The 15,860-nt window shown below is 44.1% G+C and overlaps 1 protein-coding gene across 3 annotated transcripts in view; it reads right to left on the bottom strand.

The window, feature by feature from the left end:
- Positions 1-5,879, bottom strand: part of Eps15 (epidermal growth factor receptor pathway substrate 15) — a 105,681-nt gene extending 99,802 nt beyond the window's left edge. For all 3 annotated transcript variants that reach the window (XM_021199624.2, XM_029539647.1, XM_029539648.1), the window contains exon 1: positions 5,704-5,879. In XM_021199624.2, the coding sequence (XP_021055283.1) occupies positions 5,704-5,736 (33 nt within the window). In that variant the 5' untranslated portion in view covers positions 5,737-5,879. The remainder of the gene's footprint in view (positions 1-5,703) is intronic.
- Between the last annotated feature and the right edge of the window lie 9,981 nt (positions 5,880-15,860).

Genomic DNA, 15,860 nt, shown 5'->3' with positions numbered 1-15,860 from the left:
GTGTGTGTGTGTGTGTGTGTGTGTGTGTGTGAGAGAGAGAGAGAGAGAGAGACAGACAGACAGACAGACAGACAGACAGACAGACAGACAGACAGAGACAGAGATTGATTCATGCGCATGTGCCCTTGTCCATGCACATGCAGAGGTCAGAGAAGGATGTCTGATGTGTTTTTCTTTGGTACCAGAGCTGCTTTCCTCAAGAAACTACCAGGCTGAGCATTTTTCCTCTCAACGTCCAAGATCTCTGTGAGTGCTTCACAGTGTTTCAGGCTGGCCTCAAACTTAAGAGTGCCTCCAGGTGCTAAAATTAAAGGCAGGCAAAAGTTTAAAAAGAAATTGTGCTGGCTAGTTTAATGTCAACTTGACACAAGCTATAGTCATTTGAGAGGCAGGAACCTCAATAGAGAAAACCCCTCCATAAAACTTGGCTGCAGGCAAGCCTGTACAGTATTTTCTTAATTAGTGATTAATGGGGGAGAGGGCTAGTCCATTGTGGAAGGGGTCACACTTGAGCTGGTGGTCCTGGGTTCTATCAGAAAGCAGGCTGAGCAAGAGAGTAAGCAGCACCCCTCCATGGTCTCTGTATTGCTGGCCTCCCGGTTCCTGCCCTGTTTGAGTTCCTGTCCCGACTTCCTTCATTGATGGGCATTTCCTTCATTGATGTGGAAGCATCAGCCAAATAAACATCTTCCTCCCCAACCTGCTTTAGGTCACGTTGTTTCATCACAGCAATAGTGAGCGCTGAACTAAGGCAGAAATTCCTAGGCCAGGCATGGTGCATACCTTTACTCCCAGCCTTGGGAGGCTGAAGCAGACTGACCTCTGTTGAGACCAGGCCAGCCCAGGCTGCACAGATAGAGTTATTGAGGAAACAACCAGTGGTAGAGAGGTTGCCTAGCATTCATAAGGCTCTAGGTTTTTATACAAAGTGTTTAAACAAAAAGAAAGAAAAGCAAAGAAAGTGCTCAAAACAAAAAGAAAACTTTACTTGTCCTTTCTGTAATCTATAAAAAAAAGCAAAAATTGGTCTTTCTCATTCAAATTTTCCCCTTTCTTTTTCTTCCCTCCAACCCTTCCCATGTCCAGTTTCTCCCCTCAAATTCATGGCCTAATTTTCACAAGCTGTCCTATGTCCTCCACATGCATGCCATGGCATACACACACACACACACACACACACAAGTAAACATGTAATTATAACCTGCTGAGTTCATTTAGAATGGCTTGTGCGTATGCTTTTGGGCTGATGACCTAGTATTAGATAACCAGTTAGGAGTTCATCCCTGGGAAAGACTGGTTCTCCTTCTCTCTGCACTCAATAGCTGCCTTCAGCTTTCCATCTAGGAGCCAGGACTGTTCTCTATTTTGTCATACAGACACTCACTCTCTGTAGCCCTGGCTGACTTGCAACTTAACTTTGTTGCCATTCTGGCCTCACATTCACAGTAATCCTCTCTCAGATTCCCACTTGCTGGGATTAGCCTGAGCCATCATGTAGGATTTGGATTTTACTTATCAACAAGAAAAGTGAAAACAACTGAAATGAGAAAAAGTAAGGTTGGGCAGCACTAAATGCAATGAGAAAACCAACACTTCATCATGTATGACTTACAAAACAAAAATGTTAGAGCTGGCAAAGTATTTAATAATGTTTAAAGCCTCTATTAAAATTTAAGCTCCATGCTTTTTGTCTTTAAGCTTCAAAAAAAAATGTTAGTATATTCTAAGTAGCTATACTAATTCTTGGCCAATAGTAAATGCTCAACAATATTTGTTGGATAATATTTTTTAATATTCATATGTATTGGTGTATCTGCACCTAGTAAGTGCTGTACGTGCGGAGGCAGGGAGATGGGGCTGGATCCCCTGGAACTGGATTTACAGATGGCTGTTAGCACACAGGTGCTGGGAACTGAACAAGGTTCTCCTAGAAGAGCAGCCAGTGCTCTTAACCACTGTGGATCAATTTTTAAGGCAAAGAAAGCAGAGACCTAAAGATTTTACTCCTATCTTTATTATGATATTACTCATACCATATTTACTGGCAATGCTAAAAATGGCACTCATAATCTAGTATTCTATCTTCTCTAGAAGACAGAACTCAATTTCTATCTTTAGTTAAGAAAGAGTTAGAGGAGTGTTTGGCAGGCATTCAAAAGGCAAGGGAAGCATAAACTAAAACATTTTTCACATTTTTCTCTAATTTGTTGCTTTAGTTAAGATGATAAAGGCCAAAAAACTAAAAAGCCAACCTTAATACGATGTGTTACATCTAATACTTAATAAAATGCTTACAGAAGCAGGCATAGCAATGCATGCCTTTAATTCCTGCACCTGGGAGGCTGAGACAAAGTGATCTCTGTTGAGTCCAGATCAGCATGGGCTACATAGGGAGTCCAGGACAACCAGGTCTAGACACCCTGTCTCAAAAACAAACAAAAACTCTCTCTCACACACACAGACACACTGGCTGAATGAATGAATGAACGAACGAACAAACGAACTAACCTATTCCAAAATGATCATTACCAGAGGCAGAAACTAGCATCCAGTTAATCTTCATAACTGTTGAAGAGCTCTTTAACAGTTTTGGCATAAACACAAGAGTTATCAATCACTTTCTTCCAAATAAACAGAGGGAAAGAGATGAAATTTAAAATGTCCTTTGCTGGGCCCAGTGGCACATATCCATAATCCTAGCTTCTTGGGAGACTGGGGCAGAAGGATCACTAAGTCTAAGAACCCAGACTAGAATGGTAACATAGCCATACACTTTCAAACTTCCACATGTCTGCCCTGAAGAATCTCCCACTTGAGTATACCATATCTAGCTCTGTGTTAGAAGAGCAGAAAAGAGAAACACAAGGTAACATAAATAGATAATAATGAATGTGAAACAAGGCTACACCATTATCTGACTTAGTTCAAGCAGCTAAACTTTTTAAACAAAAAGTGTGAGGAACTGAGGAGATGGCTCAAAAGGTAAAAACACTATGTAACATGAGGAGTCCAATTCAAATCCCCAGTACCTTCATAAAAACCTAGCACAGCCAAGCATGCCTATAACCCCAGCATTGAAGACCAGAAACAAGCTGCCCCGCCTAACAGAAATGGCAAGCTCTCATTTAAGGCTGCAAGGCAGTGATACAGGAAGACACCTGACATTCTCCTCTAGTCTCCTCATGCACTCCATCCGGCACATGCACCTGCACACTCATATGTGTGCAAAACACACACACACACACACACACACACACACACACACATACATACATACACAGGTTAAAAATCAAGAACTGGAGAGATGGTTCAGCCCAAGTTAATAGCACTTGTGGCTCTTGCAGAGGACCTAGGTTCGGTTCCCAGTAGCCATATGGTGGTTTATAACCATTCATAACTCTAGTTCCAAGGGATTTGACACTCTCTTCTGTCTTATATGGGCACCAGACATGAATGTGGTATACACATATACATGCAGGCAAACATTCATACACAAGTAATTATATCTAAGAACTACAAATCTGCTAAGTTTGAAGGAAAAAGATCCATTAGTAAATATTTTTAAAAGTTTTTTTCCCCTGTGCCTTTACAATATCTCACTACATCTTAGTATTTTAATATCAAAATATTTTAAATTGACTTATTTGAATTATCAATTTAAGTTCAAACATGAAATACTAAAGAATAATTTCCCCTTAATGATTCAGTATTTACTCTGAATACATTTTAACACCTAAATATACAACCACAAGAACATATGCAAATTATGAAAATGACTATAAAACTGAGAGCCTGAAGCAAATTTCCAGAGATAAGTGATCCTAAACAGAAACTAAAAACATAGTACAATCCAAGGAGAAAATAAAGAAGGCATTCAACCAAGAAGCAATTCTACAGAAGTCTTCAAGGGAACAAAATCTTTAAGAGGGGGTGGGGGTAAAACTACCAGAATTAGCCAACAGAGTCAGAATACAAGTGCCTGCCAACAGAGATCATGTTTAAGGCAGGTCACTAGACTCAGAAAGCCAACACCCAAAAGTCAATGTTTCCATTCCTCAAATGTGAGTTTCAGAAGGACCCTTCTAAACAGATTCATGACAAGACTGGGTCATCTAAAAAGTTCTTCCCTGTTAGATGCAAGTCAAAACACAATGACCCACAGGAAATAAATTTGGGAATGTAAAGTTTATGAGGTTATTCCTGAAGGCACTCTTACCTTCGGGGTGCCTGTGTGTGTGTGTGTGTGTGCGCGCGCACACACACATAATACACACACACACATATACAGTATATATAGAATCACTTTTGCTAAGGATATGGCTCAGTCGATATAGGGCCTGCCTAGCCAGCATGAAGCCCTGAGTTTGATCCCTGGCAATGAATAAACTTAGTATAGTGGTACAGTCCACTTGGGAGATGGAGGAAGAAGGATCCAAAAATCAAGGTCATTCTTGATATTCTTGATTACATAGTGAGTTCAAAGCCTGCCTGATCTATTTGAGACCCTGTCTCAAAATAAATAAGTAAATAAAATTTCCACCCTGGCTCCTGGGGAAAATACTTTTCTATCTCCAAGTTCTAGGAAAGAAACACCCCAAGACCACTTTATGATAACATAGAAATAATCTATTACCCAAACACATGTCCTACCTTATAAGTACAGGCAAATCTAGGCCAAGGAGACAAGATGGCAGGGAGCTATCACAGGGCAGGCTGAGGTGGGCTTATGCCAGGGAGTACACAGCCACCAGCTCTGGACAAACTTCTGGACAGTGAAGATGGAAGGGACTGGCAGATGTTTGGTACCTCATCCCTCCTGGGTGTCTTGAGATGACTACGCTTGGTTTTACAGAAACGGAGAACTCAGGCTCTCCTAAGTGAGTGATGTTACCTACGAAACTCGAGGACGGGGCTCTGAAGAAAGAGAACATTTTAATAATAATAATAATAATAATAATAGAGGCGCGATTCCAAGAACAGCTTTTGGTAGAGATCATCCCAGGACAAAGTTATCTCCCCGGTGGTTCCGGACACCAGGGAGGAGAGAGGCGCCCCACCTGCAGAAGGCTGGCACCGTGACCCCTCGGACGGCGATCAGAGACGGCCCCCTCGCGGGTGGGAAAGTCTGCAAGGGGATCTGAGCAGAACTTAACCCGCCCAGGAGGCAAAGGCGCGAGTGGGTCAAGTGCCCCGTCAGGATGCGACTTCTGGAAGCCAGGCTGACTTGAGAGAACTGAGGGGAACTCGGCAGTCGTCGCTCCCGCGGGCCGGAGCTGAGCGAGGCTGAGGGAACCCTGCCCCGCCGAAGTCGAGCCTCGCACCGCCCGCGGCCGCCGCCTCTCGTGAGTCCCACCGGAGCTCACCTGGCGGCCGTCAGGCCCGGAGGAGAAACTTGCCGAGAGGGTGAGCGCCGACGGGACCGGGAGGAGAGCGGCGCGGGGACCCGCGGCGGGGGCGGCGGCCGGGTGGGAGCCGCGCGGGGCGGAGCCGAGAGCCTGGCGACCCGGGGCGGGGGCGCGGCGGCCGCGGCTCGCCGCTCCGGCTCCGGCTCCCGCTCCGACTCGGGATGGCGCCCGCACTCCTCACACGCGCTCCCACCGTGCGGCCCGAGGGCAGCCGCCGCGCCAGCGCCCCAGGGCGGTGCGGGGAGAGGGCCGGGGAACCCCGGCGGGTCGAGCCCGGCCGACCGGCGGGCGGCGTTACCTGTGTCAGGGAGAGCTGGGCTGCCGCAGCCATGGTGTTTCCATCATGCACGGGAGGGGAAGGAAGGACGGACGGACGGGGGCCCGGGGCGGGAAGGAGGCGGAGGGACAGGCCGTAGGCGAGGCCGGCGGCCGGGCGTCTCCCCGAACTTCGACAACTTCCCTCCTCACGCCGCCCCGCCCCGCCCCGCCGGCCTCACAGGCCGTGGCGGCGCGCAAAGCCCGGCGCGGGAGTCTGAGCCGCGCGGAACCAGGCCCTGACCCCGGCCTCGCTGGAAAACCCGGTGCGGATAGAGCTCTGGGGTGGACGGGCAGCGGAGGCGGCGCCTCAGAGACCTGAGAAGTTTAGGCAGGACACCCACCGTCCCTCCTCCTGGGCTGCTGTTTTCTGTAAAGTGCAGGGGAAATAGACCCATGTCCGGGTGGGTTGTGGGAACTGAAAGAGTAATGGTACTAAGTAATGACAGTGGCGGTTTAATAGTAATAATATTAAATAATTCTGAGTGTGTGTGTGATTCGCTCTGCACTAAATGCTTTTGTTTGTTTGCTGTTTGTTTAAAACAAGGTCTCTCTGTGTGTAGCCATGTCTATCCTGAAGCTCACTATATAGACCAGGCTGGCCTCAAATTCACAGAGATCCACCTCCCTCTGCCTCCAGAGTGCTGGGATTAAGGGGATGTACCACCACTCCAGGCCGAAATACTTTAAAAAAAAAAAAAAAATTGCATGAATAGGGGATTTGAAACAGAAAGAAGTTATACAAATGAGGAAGGTGAAAGCCAGCCAGGCATGGTGGCACATACCTTTAATCTCTGTGAGTTCCATGCCAGCCTGTTCTACATATTGAGTTCAAGGAGGCATAGTACGGCCCTGTCTGAAATAAAAAGAAAAGGACCCCCCCCCCAAAAAAACAAAAAAACCTCTCTTACCTGAAGTTTAAAAACTAACTAGAAAGTTGGATTACAAACCTTTCTACCTGCTCTCACATTGATGAAGAAGGCATGTAAGTCGTTCTAAAGTAAAAATCTTGGGAGCAAGAAGGAACCACTCTCCTTGTCTGCTCCCTGTCCTGCCTCGACTGTTCAATTAAAAAAAAGCAGGTGTGAGCCGGGCATGGTGGTGCACACCTTTCATCCCAGCACTCGGGAGGCAGAGGCAGGCGGATTTCTGAGTTTGAGGCCAGCCTGGTCTACAAAGTGAGTTCCAGGACAGCCAGTGCTACACAGAGAAACCNTGTCTCGAAAAAAACCAAAAAAAAAAAAAAAAAAAAAGCAGGTGTAGGGCCACAGTGGAGTTCAGTGGTACAGTGTGTGCATAAAGCCCTGGGTCCCATCTCAAATTCTTTTTGTTTGTTTGGTTGGTTTGGGGTTTGGTTTTGTTTTTTTTGAGACAGGGTTTCTCTGTACAGCCCTGGTTGTCCTGGAACTCACTCTGTAGACCAGCCTGTCCTCGAACTCAGAAATCTGCCTGCCTCAACCTCCCAAGTGCTGGGATTAAAGGAATGTGCCACCACTGCCCGGCTCCTCTCAAATTCTTTTTTTTTTTTTATCATAAATGCCACCTCTTGACAGAGTATTGTCTCTGCAAACTAGTGTTCATACTCCTTTGTTGACTTCACTAGAAGTCAACAACCTCCTAGTGACCTATTTACATAAGTCTAACCCTCCCCAGCTCATCAATGACAGGGATTTTTTAATTTATATGTATTTTAACATCATAACATTATAGTATATGCTTAATGAAGGCCTTTGTCCTGCCTATATTCAACATAATACACCTTACTCTTTTTCATTTGGCCACACTCAGTTAGAATAACGAACTGCTTACCTGAAATTTTCATCTGCAAAGGTTCAGTGTCTTATTTGGGGTTACTACTGCTGTGATGAAACACAGTGACCAAAGACACCCCCGGGGTGGGGGGAGGGTTTATTTCCCTCACAGTCTGTTCATCATCAAAAGCAGTGAGGAAATGAACTCAAACAGGGCAGGAACCTGGAGGCAGAGTCTGAAGCAGAGGCCATGGTGAAGCACTGCTTACTGACTTGCTCAGTTTGCTTTCTTATAGAACCCAGGACCGCCAGCCCAGGCTTGGGCCTTCTCCTACCAACTACTAGTTAAGAAAATGCCCTACAGTGAGGTCTTATGGAAGCTTTTTCTCAATTGAGGTTTCCTCGTGTCTAATAAATGTAACTTGTGTCAGGTTGGTGTAAAACTACACTCAGTTTGCATGTAGCCTACTTCAGAAGGTCTAGGAAATCTGCATACCAGCTTTTAGTTACTTTGATATAACTTTTGTACTCTACCTTCTTTATGGAGTTTTTTATTGAGTGTGTGTGTGTGTGTGTGTGTGTGTGTGTGTGTGTGTGTACTTGGGGAGGAGGTATATTCTCTCCTTCCATCATGGGGGTCTCGGGGATGGAGCTCAGGCTGACAGTCCTGGCAGCCATTGTGCTTATCTAAGCTGCTTCAAAGGCCGTATCCTCTGCCTCCTTGTAAGAGTTAGTTGATGGCCCGCCTACATCTCGCTGGCCTTAAAGAAGACTAACTAACTCCCTACTGCAGGTCCCTCAGACACAGAAGTACCCAGCCTCAATATGTGTTTGCTTCCTTTCTCACTAACGGTGGCTTCCAGGACAAAACCCACACGTCTATCAGGGCCACAGCCTTTATCATTATAATAGGATTCCTCAATACACTGAGGCAGCTGGAAAGACCCAAAATATAGTTAGCTCCACTTCCATTTTTAGACTTTTTCCATCCAAGGCAAAAACCAGAGAGGCCTCAAGAACTCCCTTCCCAGCTCTACCTAGACTCCCCTGACTTGATCCAGCCTCAAAGAGCAAGTTATACAGGTCTGAGGAGTAACCACTTAGTCAGAGTATCTCCTTTGACCTCTCTTTGCCATTACTCCTATTGACTCAAGGGAGAAGAGGAGAAACTATTCCAGTTTGAAACATCAACTATAATCCAGCTGATATTTCTACTGGCATCTTTTACGTCACATTATAAGTTTGAACTTCACAAAAACACTCTAAAAGGAAGCAATTATCACACTCACTTCCCAAATGAGGTTCTCAGCACCACAGAGGTCAAAAACTTTGCCAAGCCGGGCACTGAAATGAACAAGACTTAGGGATCATCCGTGTAACTGAGGAATCACTTACTAATTATAGGACTTTAGGGGGGCTGTGAATGATGTATGAAAAGTGTTTGAAGTTGTAGTGAGGAATGTAGAAGTTCGGAAATCTGAAAGTCAGATAAGTTTGTGTTTGAAGATGGACTGGCAAGATGGCTCAGTGAGCGAGAGCACTGACTGCTCTTCCGAAGGTCCTGAGTTCAAATCTGAGCAACCACATGGTGGCTCACAACCACCCATCTTTGGGCTGGAGCGAGCAGAAACTGAGTCAGCGGAGTTGACCCGAGTGAGTGGGGCCGACCAGAGCAGGGACTGAGTGAGCGGAATTGACCCGAGTGAGTGGGGCTGACCAGAGCAACCAGAGTGAGCGGGGTTGACCAGAGCAAACAGAGGTCCTTTAAAAAAAATTTCAGTTCCCAACAACCACATGAAGGCTCACAACCATCTGTACAGGTACAGTGTACTCACATACATAAAATAAATAAATAAATCTTTGAAAATAGCTGGAAGGAAAGGACTCCCCTGACCCTCACAAGCATACCATAGCATGTTAAGGAAATAAAAGGAACTATTAGTATGGGTTTGCTTTAAGTAAAAAAATGAAACCTTGTATTTATAGAGGACTCTTTTAAAAGTTTATGTCGTTGCTTACAAAATCTAACACAACTAACTCGTAATATCTAACAGGTACCTTATAAAGCTTTATTGAACTAAACCAAACATAAAAATCTCAGCTATATGTATCTTCAGTTTATCCCTACTTCACAGATAGGAACATTGAGGGTCTAGGGAGATGGCTCAGTTGGTAGAGTGCAAGCAAGAGAACCTGAATTTGATCCTCATCACCCACTCGGGGTGTTGGGAGGGAGCCAAGAGAAGAGGCATGTCCCTATAATCCTATCACTGGAGAAGCAAATACAGAAAGATCTCTAGGGTTTGATTGATGTCCACCCAGTCCAGAGAAATTGGTGCACTCTAACTCAGTGAGAAACCTTCCTTAGAAATAAAGTGGAGAGTGATTAAAGAAGACACCCTACATTGACATCTGTCCCCTAAAGCACAAGCATACTGGCACATAAGCAGTTTGGGTCTTCATTTAAGGGGGGAAGGCCTGAGGATATAGCTAAGCTAGCAAACTTGCCTAGTATGCACAAGGTCCCGGATCCAAAGGAAGGAGGGGAGGATGGGGGAAGGGGTAGAAGAAGAGAGAAGAAGGGGCACCGAGGAGAGAAGAAGAGCCTTAAGTTTACATGCAGGACTTGTTCCTAACCCTTCAGGAGCACCAGTAATTTCCGTTCATCGCATGTAGCAGGAGATGAGAGCAGCCCTGTAGGGATAGCGCTGACGGGCCCAACTCCCGAGACCTACGACTTCTGAGACTGGGGTTTTTTTAAAATTACATACCGAAGACAATTTGAAAATGTGTGTCCCAGATCTCCCCAAAGCACTGGGTCGAATCCCAAATCTATTTTAGGAAGACAAAAATATAGCTAATGGAAGATATATTATAATCTAATCCGTTATAACAGGAATGAATTGCATAGTTCAGACAAAAGGGATTTACTTAATTTTTTTAGGGCAGCTTAATGTCTCTCAGGCTCTAAGCTTCAAATTCCTGGCATATACTTCTGATATAATAATAACCACTTGATACAGGTGGTATAAAACGTAGACAGCATGCATAAATGGCCTTTGAAAGAGACTTGCCTGGACTCTGTGTATGTTCAGTAGCTCATATTTGTGCAATGCCATTGTGGAAGGCCACCACTTACCTCCCTGCTCTTCAGTCAACCATCTAATTACTAAGTGAGTTTGTAGCTATAGTAGTTACAAGAAGGGGGAGGGACAGTGTTTCGAACACTGTCATTAAAAGGTAGGTGTTCCCTAAGATACAAAGTTGAATCTGATGACTCTAAGATCTGAGAACTAAGAGCCAAAACCTGTTTTTACAGCAACCTGATAAGGATTGGTTTTACCTTATTTTACAGAAGAAAACGTTTTTCAAAGGTCTTCTGATTCAAACCTAATTTTTAAAATAGAGTGTATTAACGTCCTGGAGAAATAGCCCCCAAGAAGTCTCCATGAACAGATATTCTGAGCATAAAAAGCTGCAAGTGAGGTATGGGTTTGTGATAAGCCGAAATTTGGGATGAGCCTAAAGAGGAAATCTTGAATGACAAACAACTTCATTATCAGTCTATTCTAACTTTCCCATTCCTGAACCTGTCCTCAAAGGACATCTTTACTACTCCTGTTTCTTTGTTCCCCAAGCTTTGAAAGCAGTTGTCATATCGGCTTTTTGTGAACATTACAATTGTTTGTGTGATGTCAGCATCTATAAAGCTGAGAAATGCAGAATAATTGAAACTATAAGGGGAGGCTGTGAGGAGCTCAGAGTATACAAAGAGCCAGTTTATGTGCACGATTCTCTGTGAACAGCCTTCCACATAAATGGTGCTGTGCTTTAAAACAAAATTGTACTACGATTGTAATGGTAATTTAGAGCTCATGCTTCCAAACTGCTGGCTTCATAAGTATAGATCATCATTGTTCAGATTATACAATAATAACAATTGTGCTACTCAAATAACTGTCCCTGTACCAGGGTCTAAGCCATGAAAAGGACTAACAGTAAAAGACTGTTAAATGCCAGAGATATCCAGGGTGCCATAAGACAATTCAAAATTGTTAGCACCAGTACATCACAAATGGGATGTCCTGGGAACAGCCGAATTTAAGACCTTGGAAAGCCCAACCAGGTTCATTCTTGGCTCTATAACTTCTTATTTTCATAACTTTAGACAAGTCTGTGAGTGATAACAAGCCATAATTGCCTCCTCTGCAAACCAAAAGTCATATGCCTACTTGATCATGCTATTATGATGACTAAGGTTACATATAAAAGCCTGGTGCCTAGCATGCAGCAGACGATGTATTTGTTAGTATTCGTGTCTTTTCTTGCCTATTGGGGAATATCCAAGGTTTGAGTAACATGAACTAGAAAACAAAATCATTTTTAAGGGTTTCAGTGGCTTTCCAAGGCCTACTTGATGACTTTTTTCATAAATTTTTCATCCATTTGTAATGTTTATTGAATTCTCTAGAGTAAGGGAAATTATTCAGTTGTTCCCAAAGTGACATTGGCTCTTAGTGAGAAAGCAACTGCAGTTTTATGCTTGCCCTATTTCCTGCCTTTCATTTCCCTCTCTTATGTAAGGTCCTAGAAACCACAAGAAATCAAAAAGAATACCCTGGGAAAGAAAATATTTGTACTCATGGCTGCAGATCCTTTCATCTACAGATTTCAAAGCTTTTTCTCCATAAGTAATTACTAGTCCTGTTCAACATGTGTGAATGCTGAGACACCATCAAATGAAGAAGTTGGCTTCAATCACAAGGCAAGTCAGAGGACAGGCTACCAACAGAACAAAGCTGTCAAGTTTTCCAGCTTTGTGCTCTAAAGTAGGACACAGGAGAATCAACACAAGCGTAAAGTGTTGAGGCCAAAAGTTTGAAGAGGGCTGGAGCTGGAGCTCAGTTGGCAGAGTGCTCGCTTAGCATGCATGAAGCTCTGGGTTGGATTACAAGAACTACATGAAACTGGGTATAGAGGTATATACCTATAATCAGAACAATTGAGAGGTGGAGTTAGGAGGACCAGAAGTTCAAGTGCTCATCCTCACTGACATAGAGTTCAAAGTCAACTTAGGATACATATGACCCTATCTGACCTGGGGGGTGGGGGGAAGAAGGGGAGGGAAAGGAAGGGGAGGGAAAGGAAGGGGAGGGAAAGGAAGGGGAGGGAAAGGAAGGGGAGGAAAAGGAAGGGGAGGGGAAGGGAGAGAAGAAGAGAAGAGAGAAAGAGAGGAAGGAAGGAAGGAAGGAAGGAAGGAAGGAAGGAAGGAAGGAAGGAAGGAAGGAAGGAAGGGAGGGAGGGAAGAAAATAAAGGTTTGAGAGTTTGAAGCATTCTGATTCAGTCAGCTCAGTCCCTTACTGTAAATCTATAATTAAATCACAAATGAGAATATCCTTCTCAGGGTTGGAAAGGAAAACTCAGTGATTGGATTTCTGTGAGCTCAGTGTCAGGTGCTTTGCAAATGATGATAATGCTGGTTCATGTAGCTGGGAAACATGAAGGCATCCTTCTTAAATACACATAATGAAAATAGATGACTCTTTCAGTCTAAGCTTTTTTAGAGCCATAATCACAGTGTGTCTTAGCTTAAGGCCAAGACTGTATATTGAGTACCTCACACTACAACACAGATAGAGGGTGCTTTGTCCAGGATCCAGATTCATTTCTCCCTTGAATTCTATGCTTTCTCACACAGCCTAAACCCAGTCTGTCAGCAAGCTCTGTTGGCTAACTCTCCAATATGTATCCAAAGTTCTAACTTTATTTTCTCCATCCATCCATATCTAGTAACTCCTCCCTCTCTCCCCGACTACCTTCTTCTCTTGGACCACTACTGAAGCTCTTAAACTAATGGTCCCACCCCCACTTCTGTGCTCATGTTGTCCACACTGTGATATTCTAAAAACATAATTGTGACCTTATACTTTCCCCATTCAAAACCTACAGGGTAGAGGGGAGGGACTTGAGAGTTGGCTCAGCTGTTAAGAACATTTGCTGCTCTTCCAGAGGACCTGGTTTGGTTCCTAGCACCCTCACCAGGTGGCTCCTAATCACCTGTAACTTCATTTCCAAGGAATCTGACACCCTCTTCTCACCTCCGCAGTTGCATGTGGTATACTTAAACGTGCAGACAAAGCATTCATACACATAAAGTAAATCTTAAAAAAAAAAAAAACAAAACACTGGGGCTAGTTAAGAATACCGACTGCTCTTCTACAAGACCCAGGTTAGATCCTGATGATCCACAGAATCATGTTTAACTCCAGTCTCGGGAGGATCTAACACCCTCTTCTGACCTCCAAAGACACTGTGTGCACATGATACACAGATATTCCTGCAGGCAAAAAGACCCGTTCACAAAAATTAATATTAATTAATTAAAAAAAAAATAAGTGTGGGAACTAGAAAGTGCATAGCCCTATGGCCCACAAACAAGGACTCCTCATCAACCTCTTAATACACGACTTACCAGTCAGGGCCAGGTCTTTGGAGGTAAAGGACATGTCTACAAAGTACAGAAGAACTAATGTGTTCTGGCTATGTTGATTTTTTTTTTTCTAATACGGGGTTTTTGTGTATATCCCTGGCTGTCCTGGAACTCACTATGTATACCTGGTTTCAAATTCATGGGGATCCACCTGCCTCTGCCTCCCGAGTGCTAGGGTTAAAGGTGTGTGCCACCACTGCCCAGCTGCTGAGATTTTTAATAGAATGAAACATAGCATATTTGGGAGAGAAGAAGAACTAGCAGAGGATAAAAGAGGAACTAGAACATAACACAGACAGATCAGGAATAAGCTGAGACAGGGCTAAAGAAATTGGGTCTCTAGAGAGTATCAGATGAGCAAAATCACCACTGGAAACACAAAGGATACCTACTGCCTTGTGTTGCTGGCATTTTCAAGTCTAGTGCCTTTTAAAAGGCTGATTTATCTGTTTGTCTCTGTGAGTGTATGCACACATGTATGTTCTGTGCACATACGTTAGAAGGGTGTCCTCCTCTGTCGTGTTCCACCTCGTCCACTGAGGCAAGGTCTCTCTCCTGAGTCTGGGGCTTGCACTCTCTAGGCGAGGATGGACACGCACCATCATTCTAGCTTAAAAAATAAGTAGAGTACAACTGAGGAAGATACCTGTAATCACCTCTAGTCCACATGCACACGCATACATATATCCACACATGCGTGAACACACACACAATTAGAATAAGCCAGTTCAACTGGACATAGTGGCACACATATAATCTCAACACCTGGGAGGAAGAGACAGAGAGCTGAGGAATTCAAGGTCATCCTCAGTGATATAGTGAGTTTTAGGCCAGGTAAAACCACATGAAGCCCCACCTAAAAAAAAAAAAAGCCGGGCGTGGTGGCGCACTCCTTTAATCCCAGCACTCCGGAGGCAGAGGCACAGGCAAGCGGATTTCTGAGTTAGAGGCCAGCCTGGTCTACAGAGTGAGTTCCAGGACAGCCAGGGCTATACAGAGAAACCCTGTCTCAAAAAAAAAAAAAAAAGCAAAATAAAGCCTGGCAGGTGTCACATACATCTGTGATTCTGGCAGTGGGAGGTGGAAGCAAGAGAGCCAGGAGTTCAAGGTCATATCTGGCTACACAGTTAATAAGAGGCAAGCATGAGCTACATAAGGCTCTGCCTCAAATAAACCAACAAAATAAATGAGGGAATAATACAGCACATAAATGACATTAATAATAAAAGTCGCATTCACAATAGATGCAAAAGTGACCTTTGACAATGTTCGGTAAAAATCCCTGAAGAAAATCAGAATAGAAGTTCAGCATAAAATAGGTATAACAGACATTTCTAGTCAAGCTTATACAAAATAGGAGCAGGAGGGACTGAAAGCACGCCATCTAAAACCAAGAACGAGACAGAGGTGCTTACACTCTTTACTCTTACTCCACAGAGCACCTCATGTTAGTTAAAGCAGTGCCACAAAAGGAAGAAATGGGACACAAGGGAGGCAGGAATCAAAATATCCCATTTTTAGACTACATGGTCTTATACCGAAAAGACCCTAAGGTGTCATTTTTGCAATTAGATTTAATAGACACTTTAGCAAAGTAGCAGGATGAAAACTTAACATACAAATGCCCATGGCCAGTAATTGGCTCATCTGGTAAGTTGCCTATTGTCAAGTCTGACAATAAATCCCTGGACTTCGTGTGTTGGAAAGAGAGAACCCATTTCCATAGTCTATCCCCTGCACCCCCTCACACACAAATTTCAAAATGTAATATCTTTTAATTAATTGGGCCAGACTGTAGCTCAGTTGATAGAGTGCTTGCCTATCATACACAAAGCCCTGGCTGGATTCCATCCCCAGCACTACTAAACTGTGTGCTAATTCCAGCACTCAGGAGGTGG

The sequence above is a fragment of the Mus pahari genome, chromosome 6 (genome assembly GCF_900095145.1).
Source record: "Mus pahari chromosome 6, PAHARI_EIJ_v1.1, whole genome shotgun sequence".
NCBI classification, from domain to species: domain Eukaryota; kingdom Metazoa; phylum Chordata; class Mammalia; order Rodentia; family Muridae; genus Mus; species Mus pahari.
The sequence above is the reverse complement of the archived record's forward strand: the minus strand, read 5'-3'. Positions and strand labels throughout refer to the sequence as shown.